The sequence below is a fragment of the Rhipicephalus microplus genome, chromosome X (assembly GCF_043290135.1).
Source record: "Rhipicephalus microplus isolate Deutch F79 chromosome X, USDA_Rmic, whole genome shotgun sequence".
NCBI classification, from domain to species: Eukaryota; Metazoa; Arthropoda; class Arachnida; order Ixodida; family Ixodidae; genus Rhipicephalus; species Rhipicephalus microplus.
The window spans coordinates 4,691,397-4,714,124 of NC_134710.1; the positions used below are offsets into that span (position 1 = coordinate 4,691,397).

A 22,728-nucleotide genomic window follows, 5' to 3' on the forward strand; every position below is an offset into this window, starting at 1 on the left:
TGGTGCATTTTGATATTTACCAATTTTTTTTTTACTTTTGTATTTAACCTCCATACGTCTCCAAGGCCTGTAAGGTATTTGTAAGGACATAACTAAATGAAAGATTAATTTGTCTTGGTTTTATGCTGTGTGCTTCAACTGTGCCTGGTAATGCCCCAATTTGATACACAGCAGTTGTAGCACAGTGCTGACAGCTTTGTTCCAACACATGAACTGGCAAAAAACTCCGTTCATGAGTGAGAACACAGCTCTGTGCTTTTTTTCTATACGCTGCAAAAGGTAAAAATGAACAGAGAAAAAAAATCACTTAGTTTAATCATCTTCTGAATACAGACTTGGCCACTCAAGGAGATGGAATGTTGACCCCTCCTTTCTTGTACAGTGGTGTCTGCCAATGAGAGACCAGCCATATATCTTGCACTTAGGGGGATCTCAAAATACAATGGCATGTAGATATCTTCAATAGAAAAAAATCAAGAAACAAACATCTCTGACAAATTAACAAAACAGTAAACATATGATAAAAAGCAACAACAAACGTGACCGCCGCTGTGTAGGGTCAGCGGGACCAACTGAAATAGGCTTTGCACTAAGTGTGGAATGGGCGCGATATGGCAGTGCGGTTAAGTCCACTGGCCGCCCAGCCTGAATTATGCGAAAAATACTCTGCATGGAAAAATAGTCTTTCTCTAAGTACACCGGGCAGGCACTTGGCAGGGGCCCTGGGCCCCGAGGCACGAGATCCGGAAAGCGCCGTCATCACAGTTGGCTCAACAGCAGTCTGATATAAAATACTATCTCTCTCGCCATGGTCATCACAGAGTAGACTAGCTTATCATGAGGGACGCTTTCCGGCCAGGCACTGGTGTCACTTGTCCAGTGTAGACTTGATGAGCGCCTCGAGCAGGCCATCAGGCTGGCGGCGCTTTTTGGGCCTGAGCAGATGGCGCTCCTTGACCTTGTATTCGAGCGTTGAGTGGGGTACACCAAAGTAGGTGCCCGCACGGTGCACGCTCATCTCTCCCCGCTGCACGGCGTGCACCGCCTGGATCAGGTGGTCACGGTCGTAGTTGCGGTAACGGCCCCGCTTGGGACGCGTGCGTTTTTCCTCAGTTGGCGGCGCAGAAGTGGCCTCTGACGAGCTGCTCGAGGCCGCAGTGGAGGGTGCGGCAGGCCGGTATGATGGCACCTTGAGGATCACATCGGCAGGAGCCGGACGTCGTGCTTCGGCCAGTCGCTCGTGTGCCAGCAGCCGGATCAGGTCGGACACCACAGGTAGTGCAGGCGCCTTGTTCACTGTCTGCTCCTCAGATGTGGGGTGCAGTGCCAGCTGTTGAATGCTCGACAGGAACTGCACCACAATCATTAACAACAAAGCCAGCTTCAAGTGCCATGCCGAGAGATCCAAGTTTGGGCATTGCATCTGTAAATTATGCTAGCACGGCGCAATAATTTTCAACATCTGATGACACAGTTCAAGCCACTATTTTTCGTTTGTGGGAACTATAGTTGGCAAAGCCTTTTAGAGAATTAAACACATTTATGCTCAAGTAGAGTTAGACCTCGATATCACCAATTCCCTAAAGTTAGCAATTTTTTTACTTTGTCATATCGATAATTTGTTGAACTGAGATTCACTTGTAAGCAAGAAACATTGCAGAAATGTTCAAAAATACAGCACTATGAAAAAAACTAATTTCAGTTATGCAAAAAACAGACTGTATCGAACCGGACATTCATCGGCCACAATTTAATGCCATGCTGGCAAAGTACTCTTTACAGTGCTGTACATCCCATTTAAAGCGATACTGCAAAAATTTTTCGACATGGTCAGAAAACGCTGTCGATCGGTAGGTAGTTGTGGCTCCCGAGAACACCCGAGCCAATTATTATAGCACAGAAGTCAAATGTGCCCCCGTAGATAAACCTCTATCAGGTAGATATGAAATACAAACAAAATGAAATATCGCCAACCAAAATGAAATTTTAAAATATTAAACATGTTTCAGTTATTGTACTGTAGTCTTGTTCACAGTAAAGAGGCCCAGCAAAGTGGACTTTCGTCCATTTTAGAACGCTGCCATGACACCTGGCATACGCTGGTGGCAGATTGCCATCATTTCTGTTCAGCATTATTTTTCTTAAGTCTGAATAAAAACAGATTCCAGACATGGATGCCAAACACCAGTTCTTTCCTTTGCGATAACCATTGTTTTGGCCCAATTAATGTCATATCAAATGTAGCCACGTGTTGCACAAGTCATGTCATGACCCTCCACGAGGGATGGCAATGCCCGCTTATAACGAACCTGAGCCTGAAGTGGCATTTGTTCACTGTATCCCGAAGTTCTTAGTAAATGAAACACAGCTTTCGAAAAAATTTCGAGTGAAAACACAAATTTTTTTGCCCAAAAAAGTCTCTGATGTACGTGTTTCAAAGAGACGAAGCGATAAGGGCGGTCTCGAGTTCATTTAAAACAGCAGGGTGCTCGTTCGCCGAGGCCCGTGGCATAAGCTGCAAGAGGCACTGGCTTCAAAGTTTTGTCGCTCTCGCAATCCGGTTCCTCCAAATCGCTCTCGCCACGCACTTCATTCACAATGCCCTAATCCGTGCATGGTTCCGCAGTGTCGGCATCATCATCGGCCGTAATTAAACCATCGCAACAGATGTCCCACCCGCTCTCCAGGTCGGAGTCGACGACGCGCTGCCACGAACCGCTGCCGGAGTGATCCTGTTCGGAAGCTTCAGGCTCGGCATCGGGCCTGACGTCGACTAAGTCGGCCTCGCGAGGACAGTTTAGTGCACATGTAGCCGTCATCGCCGCCTACGAAATTTCCCCCATCTCCACAGCTGAATATCGGGACCCCCGAAGCAGCAAGTTGGCTACCAGGTGGTCAACAGCTATGAGAAAGTCCTCCGAAATGCGGCACCTAACGCACGGATTTCGCTCAAGCCAAGCGGTCACACTTTCGACGTTTTGTTGAGTGGCAGGAAAAAGCGTGAAAGGCCTCCCGTCCGCCATCCTGCCCCCCCCCACACACACACACGCACGCACGCGCACACACACACACACACACACACACACACACCAAAAACGAGCAAGACGTGCATACGCGACTGGCATACCAGAACGCGTGGAACAGCTCTGGGCCTGTTTTTTAGTCAGAAAACGAAACTTCTGAATTCGAGCCAGCGTGGCTGGTGTCGCGGAGAAATGGAGATGGGCGAAGGAGTTCCGATCTAGAGAAGAGAGCAGTTTTGCGAGATAAGGGCAAGGAGTTGCGATAGAGTGAAGGGAGAAGAGGACACAGCGGAAGGGCGACCTTGAAAACGAAAACACACGGGAAAGAGGTACGTTGGGTAGCTTGCTTGAAAGGTCCGCAAAATGCGCAACTCGCACGTAGAAAAACATGAAAGAGTGCCAGCGTGCGTAGAAATCAAAGCACGTTCACCTGGATCGGTGCGCGCCGTGGTGTTCAAAGAATCGGCAGCCGTGGTCAAAAAATCGTTTTGTTGCACTGGCAGGTTTGCGTGGCCTCACCAGCTTCGATATTTCCTGATTCGTTCAACACAAATTAACAGCCGTTTTCGTGCTTTTGAACGCGTGCGGAGGGCATGCTGAGCAGAGGGCGAAGTGGGCGAAAACAAGTTCTAAACACAACACGAACTGCAAATTATCAGAGTTGGTGGGGTCGCGTACACGACTGCACTAGATGCACACGATCGGATACAGTTGGTGGCCGACGATGTTGGCAAATGGTCTTATCACTCCAGGCCGGTGACGCCAACGACAGTACCAGCGATCAAAAACAGGGTAGATGGCCGACCGGTCTTCGAAAGATTGGTGGCAGTGTGAAAACACGGGCCTCGTCTGGCGATGCGGGTACTCAGAGTAGCAGGGGGGGGCAAAGGACGTAGGTGTGGGTAACAAAAAGGGGTCGGGGAGAGCGGCAACTAGAGGGGCGCAGAGGCAGGGTCAGCGTTTAACAATAAGAACGTATAAGCCCCTTGCCGATGTCTGATCGGTGGTCGAAAAGTGCTGGTTTGCTGGGAAGTCAGCAGAGCGCCGACTCCATTCGCTGTAACCGATCAGCGGCGCTCGGAGACGTTCGTTGTAAGTGCGAATTTGTGCCATTGAACCAATGCATATTTTTACGGTCACGCGGATATTGTTCGTTCTAAGCGAAAGTTCGTTTTAAGTGGGGCCATTATATGGGCTCGACTGTACTACTAAATAGGTGCGTTGGATACCACAGTTTTCTTTCAGACATCATTCATGAGATGTCTTTAGTCATATTTCAAAGTTGCTATACTCTCCTCTATATAAACATAGTCGCAGTCTGCACACAGGGTTTCATAAACAATACCTGGGAACTTTTTTTTCTTGAGTGGGTCCTTCACCTGCACCAGTTCGTGCTGAAGTTTTGGGCAGGAACATGCGCAATGTGTATGTCGAACGTCTATAGAACCTGTAACAATGCTTCACTGACACCTGGCACATAGAGAATGGCTGCATGAGCTTAGCGCTGCTATGTGCATCATCGGTTCATGTGTGGTGCTCTACGAAACAAATGAAACTGATTGGGTACCCGTTGTCAGAAAGTCCACATCGCACTTTGGCACAGTCAGCGTCACTGGAGCAAATCCTGTGTGCTCCTTGTACCAGAAAACGTTTGTGGCAGGCTGGGTGGACCAACTGATAATGAAGGTAACGTACGGTGTGTGTTGCTTTCCTGAAGACACAAAAAGTCACAGCTTTGCCCCTAAGGCAAAACAATGAATGTGATTGCAGCACATTTGAACAACACGCGAATAAGCATCTCAGTTATTACTAAGCTGTGACTGAAAAGCGCGCCCTTTTCACAAATGGAGACTGTGCAGCAAGTGCGGTGACCTTTGTGCGCCCAGTAACTACAACAGAATCGTTCCGGTGAAAACCCAAGGCGTATGATTCTCCCCACCGCGAGACTAGTGCGTGCACACGTGAGCGTCTACCCCCTCACCTCTCTGTTGGGCAAAACACGCATGGGGAATGAAAGCACGTTCCCGTGCCGTGAGTATCTGGTGACACTAGAGTAACTGTATATGCTACCTTTATAAGTAGCAAAGTAGCATTTTCTTTTCCAACGCCGCTAGCAACCATGAACTGTGGAGCTGGCGCACAGGCCACAGCGCCAAAAGCGGACGCCATTCACTTAAAATCTATCAAGTGACCATCATGCACTCTGTAGCTTTTTAGCTACGAACTGGTGCTTTTATTTGCTTTAGATTCATGTCCCCAAGTTTCGACAGCAAAGTATTTGCGTGAATTGGGCACCATTTCTTGTGAAAAACATACTGAAATAATCAATGCTGTAGGCTTAGTGGAACACTCCTTCAATCTCAGGGGACCTATATTTTGCGCTTGTGAGTTGTTGCTTATCTTCCAGCTGGCCCCACTTGACCATGCAGCATCGGCAGTGCATGCTATTCAGCACCGGACAAACTAAATAATGCTTTTGAACTCCCATGGCACAGTACCGAAAGCAGGTGTTTCTTTTTTCCCCGGTCGTTGAGACGCCAGACACATCGACTGGCAATCGGTGACACATTTCGTTGATCGGCGGCAGGCTTAAAGGGACACTAAAGGCAACTATCAAGTCGGCGTTATTGCTGAAATTGTGGTCCATTAACCTCGCAGTGTTACTTTTGTGCTAAGGAAGGGCTTATTTTAAAATAAAATCACATTTTAGTGGCCTGCATCAGGTTAGTGCACTTCAAATTACCTGCTTAAAGAAGTAGACCGACTCACGTCACTGTTCCGTGCACAACGTTGCCCGGCTTTACTGCGCGGTTGCCGACGCTAGTAGACAGATCGAAAGCACCGGGAGCCACAGCCGCAACAGTGGCCATTGATCAATTTCCTGCCATTACTCCGAAATTGCAGACGTGTTTTGCTTCAACTGCGCCCCACTAGATAGCCCAACCTGTCCAGTGTAAGCACGTAAAAATTGAATTTTTGAACCCCTCACGACATTACCCATAGTAATGGCCGGCGGTTCTTTTTTCCATGAATCAAACAGAAACGAACAAGCAGCATTTTATGCGTCTCTTGATGCACGGAAGGTTCTTTATTTAATACAGCTAGATCGATTACTAGTGATTAATGGTAGGCGGTTCGCCCAATGCCATTGGTGTATTATTTGAGAATGTCCAATTGCAGGGAATGTATTCTTATGCAGTTACCTTAACCCTTTCAGCCCTGGATTTTTTATTCTGGTCGGATACACTTTTTGTGCGCGTTTTTCTCGTAAGTAGGACCTCAGAAGACCACAAACAAAAAATTGAGCCACTGGTACAAGCATTTTTGGATTAATTAACGTGGTATCAAACTAGGTAATTAGGGCCCAGTGATTGAAAAATAAAAAAAATGGTTTATTTTTTCCTGGAAATCAATGGTGTACACAAAATGAAAAACAACGTCTTACTTTTCAGCCTAATACTCACTGAGACAGTTTCTATACGCCGTCCCAAAAATGGCGCTTACCCGCCTCAACTTACGCGCCTCGGCTTCACGAAAGACCTCTGTTGCGCTTCTTCTTTGTGGCTGCTACCTCCACAAACGTGCCGCAATATTGATGTCAATTGCAGTGGGGACCATTGAAGAACTATACCCCAAGAATGAGCAGTATTGATTACGTTTCCGAGATACTTGGGGAAATGTGCGGTGGTGTCAATTGACACCGCCAGGACCGAAAGGGTTAAAAGGGCCCTGAAACACTTTTTTGAGTAACCATGAAATTAATTTACTGGAAAAGCGTATTGCCTCAAAAAATCAATGCCACAAAAAATTTCAAGAATCTGTCCAGTACAAGCGGAGTTACAAAGATTTGTCTCACGCTGCAATAGCATTCTCTCGTCCCAATGAAATCGCTGGAAGCTAAGCAGGGAGGGATGGGAGGGGCAAACAAAAAATGTCACGCACGCCTCCTGACCTTGAGCACTGTTTCTTCGAATGCACGGGTTTCTCAGTGAGATCGCGGGCACACGCGCAGAGAAGTAGTGGCCTCCCGCGACGATCTCTGTAACGACCGAGCACGCCATGTTCAAATCAGCCAATGGCTGATAGATGGGCTTACTACGAGTGATTTTTGGGCTTGTTTTGTGATTTGTCGGGAGAAGAGAAAGCAATTTTTAGCTGACTGTGATAATTTATTACGAATTCCAGGCCATGTGCTGTGCCATAATATTTGGCTCATGTGTTGTCGGGAGCTTCTACTAACGATCGGCGTTTTCTCACCATACTCAAAAAGTGTTGCAGGGCCCCTTTAATTTCTCGGTAAGTAAGGCACTGCTGTTGATAATATTGTCGTTTTACATGTTGTCATATATTGAGCTTTCACTGTGACGTAAATTGTAATTTGAATTTAGTGTCCCTTTAAGAAAGTCGCCTGCAAAAACAAAGCTTTGCTTCACCGCATAACTGCGGTTGCTAACCAGGCAATATGTTGGACCTATGCGCTACTCTGTTCTTGTGGGGAGCATACACAGTTACTCTACGCAATGCGGGCTCATTGCGCCATCTTGCTGGTAATACTGAAAACACCTTAGTTTCGCCGAGATGGGCGTTGCCAGCGGTAAGTGGTATGTATAAAGAGCTTGCAGTTTTAACCTTGAAGGAGGTGCTTCTTCGTGCCTCAGCGGCTAACACTTCGCACTCACAAGCAAGAGCTCAAACGTTCCATACCGTGCACCAGAGTATTTTCCTGGGTTATTTTTCTTTTTTACATTTTGATATAAATAGATACATATACATATACGGTGAATGACGCCAATATCAGCGGCAAAATCCAGCTGAGAGTGTCTATATAATTGCTATTGCAATGAAAGAATGGCGGCCATTTTTTTTCTTTTTACAAGTATGTCCAGGAAAGGCAGACGACTGCACCGTCGCTACGTGCACGGTGAAGCCCCAAGCTCGTGCAGCCATTCCCTATGTGCCAGGTGTCAGTGAAGCTTTGGCACGGGTTCTACGAATGTTATTTACACGGTGTGTAAGTTCCTGCCCGTAAACTTAAACGCGAACAGGTGCGTATGAAGGACCCACTCAAGAAAGGAATGTTCCCAGGAATTGTTTATGAAATCCCATATCCCATGTGCAGACTGCAACTATGTTTATATTGGGGAGAGCAGCAACTCTGAAAGATGACTGAAAGGCTACATGAATGACTCCTAAAAGAATAATGTGGTACTTTAATGCAAGTACTTTGATATTGCTGATGTGTTTTGTTGTAGCGTTGCCCGTCGTTTAGTCATGTCGCTCTAATGTCCATATGCATATGTCATACGCACATGACCAGCTTCCGGAATGAACTACACTCAAACCTCGATATAACGAACCCAAATATAACAAAATATTGATTATGACGAAGTAAATGAACATTAGTCTTGTAATAGATATAGTGTCAGAAATATGTTCTTATAAAAATTTTCTGATATAACAAACTTATTTTCTTGTAAGATGCAACTTTGTTATAATGAGGTTTGAATGCATCAGCACTATTGTATCCTGGACATAGTTCCTGCAGTTTCAGTTTCAGTGTTTACATTGGCAACACTGCATCCTTGCGATTGTATTATAGCGAAAGCTGTTATGAGATCAGAACACGGGTCACGCGTGGCGCCGTAGTTGTCAATAGCCGCTGCTGGTGTCCGTAACCAGTGCCGCAATAAATAAATAAATGAATAAAAAACTCTGTCAATAAAAACACTGACACAATGTGATTCAAACCTGGGTCCACTGCGTGCCAGCCCAGTATTATGCCACTGAACCATGCCAGCACTGGGAACTCATTTCTTAACTGGCCTTAGGCAGGATTGATGTCGGGAAAGGAATAGCATTATTATGAGTAATAAAGCGTTTTAGAACATCCAAGGAACAACCACGCATTACACAATGCGAACTGTGTAATGAGTGGGTTGCCCAATGATCTAACCCATTAAAAAACTTGTTCTTGATCACCTATTAACTGTGGGGCATACCCACTTCAGGCATAATCTTCACCATCGTCAGCCACTGCATAAAAAAATACACAAAATTTCAAGTGTGTCGCGGATACCACGCTTCTCCAAAGAATGATGAAGGTGAATGCTAGCCTACTACACAAAATTTATGATTGTTTATGGTGCTCTGGGTACCCAGCAGTGTACTTGTAGCAACCCAATGAGAGTTTAGAAAAGGCTCTGAAAGGTCATTCTTCTAGCTGTCCCTATGACTGTGCTGCATGTTTCGCACAGGTTTGGTGCTTTATATTGGTGGAATGTCAACTGAAAAAGGCAGTATGTAATCGCTACCTGTGTGTGCAAATCACGTCACTCCTTCACTATAATGACGATGAGTGTTTTGAACCCCTTCCGATATCACTCCCAGGGTTATAACCAGCAATGCCCACCAAGAAACTTTCGCCGGCATCGCTCTATCGGATCTGTTCCTTTTAACACCGGGTCAACCCATGCAGCCATATACAGGCAGCTTGTATATGCTAAGGACCTCTGCAAAAAGCATGCTGTGGCTTTAAATAACTTATCGCTCCTGCGCTTCGAAACTCATGCATTACGAACATCGTTGCGAGAAAAAAAAATTGTGTTCTCACTTTTGACTTTTCTAAACCTGTGTTCAATTTACTATGAACTTCTACAGCAACTGCGCTCTAAGTCACCCTCAGGTTCTTTATACGTGGGCTTGAATGTAGTTTTTTTTCAGTTCCAACAAATATTAAGGCTCAGTGGCAGAACACCTGCTTGCCATGCAGACTGCTTGGGTTCGATCCTCACTGGAACCTGTAAATTTCTATTTTTTACCTGCCTCTGTTTTTCGGTCATGAATAAGATGATTTTTCACTCACAACCAACAACAACCATACTGACACCAAGGCGGACACTAGAATTTCTGCAAAACAAGCTCTTTAATGCTATTATGTAGATAAACTTCTGTATCATGCATCTTAGACTTGTTCTGACTAACGATGCAAGGGCCATCTTCTTCAGTCCTAAAAGGCACTTGCAAAATTTATATGTCTCGCAACTTTTATTTGAGCGAATAGGAAATAGTCATACATACTGCGTAGTATAATAATTAAGAGATGAAATAAGACAAAACTGACAATAAACTAAACAGAAAAGGGATGTATATATTTGTGAGCAAGTCTACGTTTTTTCACATTGTTGTGTAATAGCATAGCATAATACTTTACCACATATACCCGCTTATAGTTTGAAGTATGCACACATGATGTTCGCAACCAAAAGCATCCCAAGAAAACGCTGTCCTATAATTGAATCAGCGCATTCTATTAACATCTAAGACCTCTTTGAAATAGCTAGTTCGACCACGAATGTCTCTGCTAAGTGCACAAAAAGCAGACACGACACCACAGGAATACTGCTACAGAAAAATAAACTCAAAAGTTGTCTCCACGCATGCGTACAAACATGCACATAACTTTTGTGACATGTGCACGACACAGTTAGCATGCGTTGTTCAAGGAAAGAAGCTTCATGGGATTAGCCTCGAATGCCCGCTGCCACTGATCTTGCAAGGTGCAACAGGCTTTAAAAGATACTGCCAAGTGCAATGACAAGTGAAAGTGTAGTCCCCAAGTGGCCGCATTGCAATCCACAAAGTCCTCATAAAAATGGTGGTGATAACGCACCGTCTCTTTTTGGTGTCTGCTAGCCCAAAACCTTTGAAAGAGCTTCCACCACAAAATTGTGGGTAGCCAGAACTGCCCAACCTGAAAAAAAACGAACGTGCTCTGGCAGCTTTAGGGTAACTAGAATCAGAAAATCAAATAGATCCACTCATGGCTGTGCTTACTAAAACAACACTGCAAAATCTCCACACTAGTAGCATGCTTTTATTAAGGTAAAATTTTCTTCGAAAAAAAAAAAAAAAAAAACGAGCCGAAATTCGGGCTAGGATAATAACACTTATGAGCTTGAAAGGGCATGCCTTTCAGGGAGAATTCACTTCATGAGCGATCACCAACTCAGATGCGCTGGTCGAAGGAATTGCCAAAAAGCTCTTCTAGACAAAGATCACTACAATAATTCTTGGTCATTAATGGCCTCAAGTTGCACACGTTTTCACGCACCAGTAATGATAAAATGATGATACCCTTACACCCAAAACGTCATTTCATTTCATTTCATTACCTTAAAGACCCCTTGAAAAAGGTATTACATAAGGGGTAGGAATACATTAGTACATATTTTGCTTAATGCATAACTAAACACCATAAAAAATGCATGCGCTAAAAGTACATAATTTCCATAACATGTAACTGAACACGGTGCACTTTGGCAACATTTCTGCCAATATTATCAGGATGACACAATAAATTACATTTGGTGCATGAGTGTAATTGCTGTACACTGATTTATTGATTGATTGATCATCATCATCATCATGATTAAGTACGTGACCTATACATAGCCTTCATAGATTACGATTCTACTGAATCGTAATCTATGAAGGCTATGTATAGTGGTTGGTTATATTCTGAGCATTTCTCTATTACCCGATTGATAGTATGAATGTGATCAATTGTTGAGTGGCCTGTTCGAAATCCTGCTTGTTCCTTTGGTTGATTGAATTCTAATGTTTTCTTTACTCCGTTAGCAATTACCTTTGTAAATAGCTTGTATACTACAGAGAGCAAGCTGATCAAGCCGATGATTTATATGTGGGGTTTAACATCCTAAAACCACCATATCAGGGTGTCTACCAATTGCTTTTTTTTTAAATTCCCTGACATTTTCAGGTTTTCCATGATAATTTAAAGCGAATTCCATGACCATTACATCTGCTTGGAAAACTCCGTGCACTGTAAACAGACCCACAAGTGGTAAAAAAACCTAAAGCAATCATATATAATAAGTAAATAACCGTACCGTATGTGCACAGAATGTTCCGAGCGCGTGCGGTAAATATAAAAAAATATGTATATCTGGCCGAAGTGATACCTACGAGCCAGAGAATCAGCAAGTTGACTGTTTGGCAGAATGCAAACACACAAGTTAAAATGAACCGCAGCTGAAAGTTTGAAGGAGCCCACGATAGTCCAACAAAGCAGCCAAAGCTACTAGGAAATGTAGAAGTGGCACCATCTCGTGGCATCTGTGTAAAAGGAGGACGCTTGAGCCCACCCAGTTCCTCACTGGAGTATACTTTAGTTCACTGTAATGGTTACAGCCCAGACCACTCAGGATGTGGATTGGATTGAATTAGATCGACCTCTATTTACTGACTTTACTATTTAGGATGTTGATTGGGTAGTATTTGATGTGACCTGGATTGCTGTAGTATTTACCATTGATTTGCATTCCCACCTAAATAGTACCCCTCTAATATAGGGGTACTTTTCAGCAAAAATACATTAATAATAACCACATACTACTCCCTTATTGTGTGCACCATGCATTGACAATCACTAACAACATCGTAAGAACAAAACCGCACCGCATACTTTTCTTACGTCTTTTTTTTCTTCTAAAACGAGCACATGCATGTTAATGTTTTGTTGTTTTATTTTTCTGGGCTCCGACGCTTAGAGTTCGACAAACTCCTCAAATGGACGTAAAGCTAAGACTAATCACAGATTTAATAATGCCATCTCAAGAAACGGAAACGAGAAATTTAGATGAAGTTACCCAACTGTACCCTTGAAATGCGAGTTACCAGCAACAAGTGCGTAGCCGAGGGTGTTTGCTCTTTCATTGCGAATAATAATATTGATAGTAATAATGATAACATACCTGCCAAATTCAAGGATTCTGAATCTGGGAGTTTTCCGCAAAGAAAGGGGGGGGGGGGGGTCGCAATGAATTCTTTGTTCCATTTTTTGGCACCAAAAGAAAACAAACAAAACACATCGCGAAAAACACGAGGGGAGAGGGGGGGTCCCAATCGCAAACATCGGCCTTGTGGCCTCACAATGGCTTGTAGTGAACACACGAGGGCCGGGTTTTCCACTAAGGTGAGAGTCCCAAAGTGGGAATACTATCAAAATTTTGCGACGTCAAAACAACTACAGTCAAACCCCTTTAAGAGACACAGATATAAGAGACAAATGGGTATAAGAGACGCCAGTGTGCCTACTCTAAAATATGGGTTGATAAAAAAATGCATACGAGGTACCCTGCTTATAGGGGACATCTTGTATAAAAGACAAGAATTGCCATACGAAGCATGCCTCTTATAAAGGGGGCTTCAAGTGTACTAGCAAAATCTACTTCCATGAAAGCAACTCACAAATGTCTTCTTGGGACACACGTGAACAAATGGGGCGGCACAGCTGGCTGCCACGAAAGCGCAGGTCAAAGCTTCACTCGCTACTCGTTTCTTTTGACAGGAACACCAAAACGCACTAGCATGTTGTATGACTTTACTGCCTGTAATCTACCGCTGCATTAGCGCCTGCCCTCGGAGCTCCTAGATCGCTATCGCGTCGCCACGATCGAACGTGTCTAGCCTTTTTGACGCCTTTACTGCATGTAATCTACCGCTGCGTTAGCCACGTGCCCTCGGAACTCGTAGATCACTCTCGCGTCACCGCGACCGCAGTTTTGCGGCAATCGGGGTAGTTCAGTTTTAAATCCACGTGCACTGGCTGCCCACGTGCCTTCAACACCAAGTCCTTTCATGCTATCGATGATCGCATCTGCCGCGGTTTTGTCCACAGAGTTTGCGGAAAGCAGCGTTGGTTTGACTGATCAAGAGATGGATGTGCGCACACTTTCGGAGTTCTGTCAGCTACGTCGTCGCCGTACATTATCGTGTCAAGAACGACCGCGATTTCGTCCACAGTGGTTGTCGCAACAACCACACGCACTTTTAGACAACTTTGCGTGCGACCAGCGCACGCAAACTTATGAAGCCTCGAGCACTCTGCTTTCGGCCTTCGTTCGACGGTTTCGGTATTAAAGTTCACATCGCCTGCCGCGATTAGGAAAAGTGTTTGTAACCTTCGAATTTTGGCCCAATAGACAGACACAGCAGAATTTGGCTGGAGAATTTCACGAATACGTATCTGCCGTGGTTTCCCACCACCGAGATTCTACTATACGTTTAAATGAACGCCCCCTAAGTTCGTTTATAATAAAACGCGGTTGCTTCGCAAAAAGCCCACAGCAAATTTACCTGTATTTTGGTCGATGCGGCTGCATAACGCACAGAAACTTTTATTTCCGGGAGACTTTCATGACAACCGTACACAAAGAAGAAAACTATCAAAATCCGGGAGTTTGCTAGAAAATCCGAAGAGACTTGGCAGGTACGGCAAGCCTCTGCTAATGGCAGTTCTATCTGAACCGGAAGGCCTACAAGCCGAGCCGAAATCATGGTCAAGACAAACATGCACAAATTTACCGACATGTGTAATGCTGTGGTTGAAAAGTCATACACGCCTATCACACGGCCACCATCAAACTCCATTAACACCATCCATGTACGACGGAGATGGAGTTGTGGCACTGCCACATGGCAATGACAAGGTTGTCATAGTTGCTGCGAGAGGCTCGGCCAGAGCTGTTTGATTTTTGCAGAAGTATCCCAAAATTCTATCTCTAGTTGCCTTTTCTGTGGATCTTCATAATGCGGTTTTTAGAGAAACACACTACTGTAAAAGCTCATTAACTAAGATTTTTAGGTACCAGAAAAAATGTCTCAATTAACCGAATGTCCGAATTACCGAATGGTCAAAATGAACACAATAATTTCAAGACCTTTGTCAACATACCTTCCCTTCACAAAGTAATCTTGGATGTACGTCTGCGTGCGAGCGGAAATTCGCGCGGACACAATTTTTCTGAGCCCTTCAAGATACTCAGCAGCTCGCATCATGTCGGCAGTGTCAAAACGAAATTCTTCAAGGATGACGAAGGCCTCCGTGGCTTCCTACACAGTACGAGGGGGCCTGTGTGGCTCATGGTGCGGCTGCTTCTCTTCAGGCTCCTCGTCTGATATGTCACCATGCATCAATTCCTTGAGGATCTGCTCATCGATCAGGAAGCCAGCAGTAGCAATGCCCTTATCAATAGCGATATAATCGAATAGTGTCACTTCATCAGGCATAACGCTTTGGAAATCTAACGCTTTGGCAATCCTGGCAGTCATCGGCACCGTCGTCCGGCGTCGTCGCTGGGGTCGGGCACAACAAATCCACAGTGCTTGAAACAGTTCGCGATGATGTGCGCGGTCGTACTCTTCCACTGATACGCAAGAATGCTAACTGCGCTCAGGAGACTCACATCGTATTGTTTGCCGACGTCATGGCACAGCAGCATCCGTTCAAACACGCACCTACGGTACTTTGTTTTCACGTATTGGATTATGTCCTGGTCCATGGGTTGAAGCGCTGACGTCGTATTTGGCGGCAAAAAAGCAACTTCAATATTGTTCAGTCCGGTGACAGTGTTATGTGCACTGCAGTTGTCGAGCACAATCAACACTTTGCGGTTTTTAGCATTGAACTGTCGATCCAACTTTTGGATCCGAGCTGCAAACATTTCACCCGTCATCCACGTTTTTCGGTTAGCACGATAATCCACGGGAAGATTCTTGATATTCTTGCAGCAGCGTGGCTTTTGAGCCTTCCCGATAATGACCAGCGGCAAGCGCTCTGTCCCCATCATGTTGGCGGCTAGAAGTATGGTCACTCCTTCCTTGCTTCTCTTGCTGTTGATACAAAGATCCCCTTTCATGGTCACAGTTTTGAGCGGTAACGCTTTGAAAAACAGTGCTGTCTCACCAGCACTAAATATGTCATTCGAATCATAGGCGACAAGGTGCTCCAGCAGCTAAGCGCTCGTCCAGTTGTTGACCGTGTCTTCGCTCACAGCACCTCTTTCGCTGCAAACGGTCTTGATAACAAGGTCATGCCTTTCCCGGAACCGCGCACACCATCCTTCCGACGCTCTAAAGGAATTGATGTCCATCATCGCCACAAAATTTTCAGCTTGCGCCATAATCGGGAGTCCACTCAACGGCAGGTTTGCATTACGTGATCCAACCACCCACCGAAGAAGGGCTTCTTCCAACTCTGGATGAGCTGCTGTTCGCAGCCGCTTTCTCGATGCGCTGAACTTCTCACTTTCAAACGCCTGCAGAATCTGTTCTTCATTTTTAACATATGTACTAAGAGTACATCTTTTAACATTGAACTTTTTATTCACTTCTTGTCGAGAGAGTCCATTTTTCAGGGCACGTGAAATTTCTACTTTGGCGGTTAAGTTAAGTCCCTGGCCTCGTACTTGGGCCGCTTCGCTGGCGTTGCCATCAGCGGAGAGATCAGTCACACGGGAACTCAGCACAAAAGCACCTGCAATGATCAAGCTAATGAAGTCGTACGGAATCGTTCTTCGCCAAAACAGGGTTCAACTCCTCAATGATGTCACACACCAATGGGAACAAAGCAACAAAAATGGCACTGCCAAACCCACACAGCCCACACATACCTACATATGAAGAAAAGGCGTTACCCAGTCTCAAGTAAAGCCAAGTCGATAATTGAAGTCCATGGCGATGCTGCATATGAGCTTCACTTTTGTTCTAAATGGTTCTTTTTTCGTTTTCGAGCCTTGCCAGCGGCCCGAAAGTCGCCGAATTATCCGATTTGCGGTCAAAACTGTCCGTAATAACGAGCGCCCAGTCTCATAGAGTGATGGGTATATTTACAAGGACCAGATGATGAGTCCGAATTATTAATATTCCCTAATTAACGAGTCAAACTTACAAGCTTTTATTGTATTAAGTAGGTCTGAAATGAACAAAGCATTAAAAATATCTCAAATGAGAATGCATTCACTGAATGTAGGGATGCTGGCAACGATGCTGGACGCCTTGTGCCTAACGCTACTGCAACAAAAAAACGTTTAATGTTGCCAAAATGCATTATTGTTTCCACAGCGGCATTTAATGCTTAAAATTTTTTTCTGATGTGCAGACTGCTGGCGACGAGAGTATACCTCGTTCCGCTGCAAAGGGAGACAGCCGAACTTCCTTTGAGAAATGCTTCGTTTGCCTTCATTTGAGTAAGCGCGGCCATGCGACAAGGACCACATCTCCCTTGTCGTAAGGACGAGAAAGTTAAACGGTGTTCGCAGGTGCCCGTAATACCATATATGCTGCGCGATATGCAGAAGCAACAGACATAGATTGATTGATATGTGGGGTTTAACATCTCAAAACCACCATCTGATCATGAGAGATGCCGTAGTGGAGGGCTTTGAAAATTTGGCCACCTGAGGTTCTTTAAACGTGCACCCAAATCTGAGCACATGGTCCTACAACATTTGCGCCTCCATCGGAAATGCAGCCGCCACAGCCGGGATTCGATCCTGCGACCTGCGGGTCAGCAGCCGAGTAGATTAGCCCACTAGACCACCGAGGCAGGGCGAGCAACAGACATCAAAATAGTGAATATGTTAACATAGAAGCTAAGAAACGCTTTAGACAAAGTGAGACCAGTGATCTAAAAAATAGTTAAACAACACGAATATGATACCAGGAAACATGCGTGACCTCATATGCCCTCTCTCAGCACGTGGAGTCTACAGGCCACCAAACTAACTGGCGCGTGTTCTGGCCGTAGAAAAGCTTGCATCTGCCTGCACCTGGAATACCAGCACATAGAGGCAACTGCACTCACACAGAACAGAAGTGATGGGACGCCTCGGACAATGTATTTCCAGTGCTTTTGTCACGTACTTAATCATCATCATCAGCCTGACTAAGTCCATAACAGGGCAAAGGCCTCTCCCATGATCCGTCAGTCAACTCGGTCTTGTGCTTGCTGCTGACATTTTATACACGCAAACATCCTAATCTTATTATTATTTATTTACTTTATTTATCACATACTGCGGACCAAGTATGGTCCATGCAGGAGAGGGCAATACAGTTCAAAATTCTTCTACATACATACACTTCCGCTGCAGTATACATTCACTGCAGAACAAAATTCATGTACATTAAAAATTCGAGAAAAACAAGGGACAAATACAGGCAAAGAAGCAGACTTAAGCGACAAGAAAAGGGTATTGTTTCATCTCGGCGTGTCGAGCATAGAGGAATTATGGGGCAGAGCATTCCAATCAGAGACAGTTCTCGGGAAAAATGAATACCTGTAAATGTTAGTGCGTGCAAATATAGGTGTAATGCTACGACTATGTTTATGACGTGAAGCCCTGGTTGTGTCCTGTGTTATGTAATCTGGTGCATGCAATCCTGATCTGGAAAAGTATAAAAGGCGGAAGAAGTTAAGCCGTGCAGTTTTCCTTCGATCGGCCAAAAGTTGGAGGTTCGCATCCTGCAACAGGGCTGACGGCGAATCACGACATCTATACCGGTTGTATATAAATCGAGCAGCTAATCGTTGTATTTTTTCTATTTTCTGTATATTACCAGCTGTGTGGGGGTCCCACACAATGCTGGCATATTCAAGAGAAAGACGAACTATGACTTTATAGGCTCTAAGTTTTAGTGAACTAGAAGAACGACCCAATTTATATTTTAGAAAGCCTAATTTTCTCCTGGCAGCAGAACATATACCATCAATATGTGCTGTCCAGCTAAGCTTCGATGTAATCGTTACGCCCAAGTACTTGAATTCTTCTACTTGCCTGATAGCGTATCCACCTACATTATAAGTAAACTCCAGTTTTCGGATCTGCCCACCTAACTTTCTGTCTCCCCCTAATCCACTTAACTTCTCTGGGAATCCAGTAAGTTATCCTTATAATAACCAGCGGTTATCATGCCTATGCTCTACATGCCTGATCAATGTCCATTTCTTCTTCTTGATTTCAACTATGATATCCTTAACGCCCTGGCTCGTTCCCTAATCCAATCTGCTCTCTTATTGTCTCTTAAGGTTACACCTATCATTTTTTTGCCATCCTTCGCTGTGTCCTCCTCAATTTAAGCTGAAGCCTTTTTGCGAGCCTCCAGGTTTCTGCTCAGTAGGTAAGTACAGGCAAGATGCAGCTGTTGTATTGGCTGCGAAGTCGAACAGTCGCCGCCTGGTGACAACTGGCCCAAACAGCGAAGCATGGATGCTCCCTACATCGTCCGCAAGCCATGTCGTGTTTGCATGCGGGAGTAGTTCGTTGTGCACGTTCGCAAAGGGTGGTTTGTTCAGATATGTTAGCGCAAGCTTAACTGCTTGTGGGAATGCCTGAAATGACGTATGAAAGCATTTAATCTTGCTCGGCTGGTAATGCGCTGCAATATAATCAGCGATGTGCAACTTTACAGAGTGCTGTGTATTGTCGTCATACCCTTCATTTACCAGACTCATTTCAGTGTGGGTGCCGCTTTCTTCTTAAGGGGAGATGCTCCTCGAAAGAACTTTTTTTTTATTTTTAGTCATGGACACTTGAAAATTTTGTTATTAATATAGTTTTTCATGGAGATTTCAAATATGCGATCATGTTTTGTGTAGCTGCTATAGTTATGAAATTATGCCATGCACATAGCAAAAAGTTACATGTTTTGCGGGTACTCTTTTATGTACTTAACTTTCAGTAAAAGCATTGTGTATCATCTTATTTGACTCTTGGTGGATTGTGAAGTGCAAATATCTATTCAGATATGTCATGGAAATATTGGAACCAAGAAAAAAAAATTGTATTGAATGATTAAGTATTTTCAATCTCTCTTGAAACATTAACCTAATATTTTCACAACTAATTCTGGTAGGCAATGGAATTTCAAGAAGATATTTGCATTCTGCATGTGATGAAGAACATGCTTGCCAAGTTTCGTTACTATACAAGAAGTATAAGTGTCTAAAAAGCTGCCCGTTAAACGTGAAATTGTCAAAAAAAAAAAAAAAATGAAAATGAGAAAAACAAGTTTGAAAGTTTGGAAAGTTGGCCTTTATTAGGAAACCATTTTTTTGCATCAAATTGGGGCACAATCAAAGCAGCTTGCACAGAATACTCGGAAGACCGAGAATCGCACAGAATCGTGAAAGTTGGTCGTGGCCTGCGCCTATAGCGCGTGCTGCCAAAACTGCCTTCACGTTTACAGCAAAGCTATCACACAATTGCCGTTGTCGAAACAAGCACTCATCCCTTGGTCCCTGGCCGAAGTAGTACGACGCGACGCGTACGTGAATGAAAGTGTAGATTCAGGACAATCAGTACTTTCACAGTACAGTTCGAGGAATGCCAAAAGCCCTTTGCGCTTTCCAGGTACCTCTCAGACGCCGAGTTTCCATTTGCGGCAGGTTGGGCATTGCGCACCCACCACAAGGGCAGTCAGCGCATCGATTTTGCAAAGCAGCGTGTTGGCAGTACCAGCACCTACTGGTCTACGTTCACTCTCAAAGAATCCGCTCTTCATTCGGGATGCAGCGATGAATTCCACGGCAGCGGCTATTTCACAATCACTGTCGCCGCGGGGTTCGGTGTCAGTGTTGGTCGGGGGTAACATCGGCATTCGGTGTCACTTTGGGAAGCGTTCGATGCAGTTTCCCTTGATACTTGGGGTGAGTTCTGAACTTTCGATTATCTAGACTGCGCTTCTTGCGGCTTGCCACGACAGAAAACTGCAGAAAAGCGTCGAACAACTCGATCGCGACAACCGAGGCTTCGCTCTTCTGCCGGAAAGATAGGAGGGGGAGGAGACGAAGCGCACCGCCGACCAATGGAGGGCTTGCGCTGCTTGCCGCGATATTCAAAACGCGTAGGGTATGCGTTGTTTTTCTTGTTTTTTATGTATTCGTCGTGAAGATACGAGACTGGCTACTAGTGGATTGTGAAGGGAAAGGCCTTCGCAGAATGCGTGCACGATTGCAAATGGCGGCCTACCCGTCATTTTCGTGACAAGACAACGCCAATTACGCCATTTCTGGCTACTTTCGCACATTTCTCACGTCACCGCTCCCCACTTGGAAGCATTTTAGATCATTTCTTGTGCAAATTTCAGATTGATATTTTCAGAAGTAAAAGATTGTAGTCCGAAGATGCCAATACAAATGAAAAAAAAAAAGCAAAAAAAGCCGCGTCTCCCCTTAAGGAGGGGGGGGGGGGGGGGGAACGCGGCTTTGGGATCAGGCAAAATGGCAAAAAAAAAAAACCATTTTTTGAAACTCAAGTTTTCAGTTTCTGGAACCCTTTTTCTATCTGGTTCCAACATATCTACACTGAAAACCGTGCAGAAGTGCTTCGGAAAATTCGTTTCACCAACCTAGGTAGCAAAACTTTTTCTGGAAATGGGGAGAAAACAGCTTTTTTGAAAAAATTATAGCTCCGCGATGCTTAGGCCGGGAGCCGGCTTCTTGGGCTCATCGGAAAGAGCATTTCTCCGTGTTCAACTTTCCCGCCTCAGCTGGCTCCTCCTTTTAACAACAAGCGCACAAAAAGCAAATGTTTGAAGGTCGTTTCGAGGCCCTTGATTGGCCGTGGCCGCCATGTTGCCTCAGCTCGCCTCGCCATTGGCCCGATGCTCGCTCCGGGAGACGACCGTCGTCTGCTGCTTGTGCGTCGCGAGGACATGGCTCTCGAAAATCGCTACTTCGCGACGTGTTCACGGCTTGATGATCACTTAAGATATAATTACGCTTTAGTTACGAGCAGTAAGCGGATGCCCGATAAGGTTACTACGAGCGAGCGCGCGGTCTATGAGCGCTGCGAGTCATCGGATACGTCTTTAGCCCTAACTCCGCCGACATCGAGACTGCGGGCAGAAACGACGCGCTAGCGCATTCGTGGCGACGAGCTTCTTCGCAAGCAACGAAGCTGTGAGCGGCAGCACGATCAGATAACTACGAGCGGGCACGCTGTCTACGAGTGCAGCGCGTCATCGGAGTCGGCTTTAGCGCTAACCCTGCTGACAGCGAGACTCCGGGCAGGAACGACGCGCAAGCGCACTCTTGGCGACGTGCTTCTTCGCAAGGAATGTAGCACATCACTTGCTAGCTTCTCTGAATCAAGTACGGGTATTTTACGCATCGGCAGCGGACAACACAGTCAAGCTCATCACCCCCCCCCCCCCCTACTGCCAAGGATTGCTCGGAACAGCGGCTAGCAGTTTTGTGCGTCGTCATTCGAAAATGCGATGCCAAGCGCAGTGTGCACCGATTTTATGTCATCGTAGTTACACATTTCGCGCATCGCCACTTTACGCATCGGCAGCGGACAACACAGTCAAGCTCATCACCCCCCCCCCCCCCCCCTTTACTGCCAAAGATTGCTCGGAACAGCGGCTAGCAGTTTTGTGCGTCGTCATTCGAAAATGCGATGCCAAGCGCAGTGTGCACCAATTTTATGTCATCGTAGTTACACATTTCGCGCATCGTCACCGAACGTCACTGCACTGTCCACGCGGCCGCGCACCCCACGGTCATATGGCGTGCTGTCATTAAGCTTTTGTGATGGAATTCAGACGTGCTTGGAGCCGTCCGTGTTTGATATCGCCACGAACGTCTATAAATGTTCCGAGGTTAATGAATTGCTGTAGATTAGAGTTTCCGCGACCGGCTGTATGATGATGCGTTTCACGGCTCGAGCGGCAAAAAAGCATGTATGAATCAGGGGCACGAATTTTCATGTGCCCGTTTCGCGTCATTAATTATACTGCTAAAATTCCTGAGCCACCAGTCTTCTGCCCATAACTTTGTTATTTAGAAAGAAGGCATAGGCCGTCATGGTGTGATCCATTTTTCTAATGCAATAAACCTCTC

General features: G+C 45.3%; 1 protein-coding gene across 2 annotated transcripts in view; it reads right to left on the reverse strand.

Moving 5' to 3' along the window:
• Positions 1-296: 296 nt before the first annotated feature.
• The window catches only part of LOC119175629 (mblk-1-related factor 1), a 66,520-nt gene continuing 44,088 nt past the window's right edge, over positions 297-22,728 (reverse strand). The window contains exon 7 of one of the 2 annotated variants that reach the window (XM_037426533.2): positions 297-1,351. In XM_037426533.2, the coding sequence (XP_037282430.1) occupies positions 869-1,351 (483 nt within the window). In that variant the 3' untranslated portion in view covers positions 297-868. Of the gene's footprint in view, positions 1,352-10,048; positions 10,774-22,728 lie in introns of those variants that run through there. The other variant, XM_075881717.1, reaches the window with a different exon arrangement.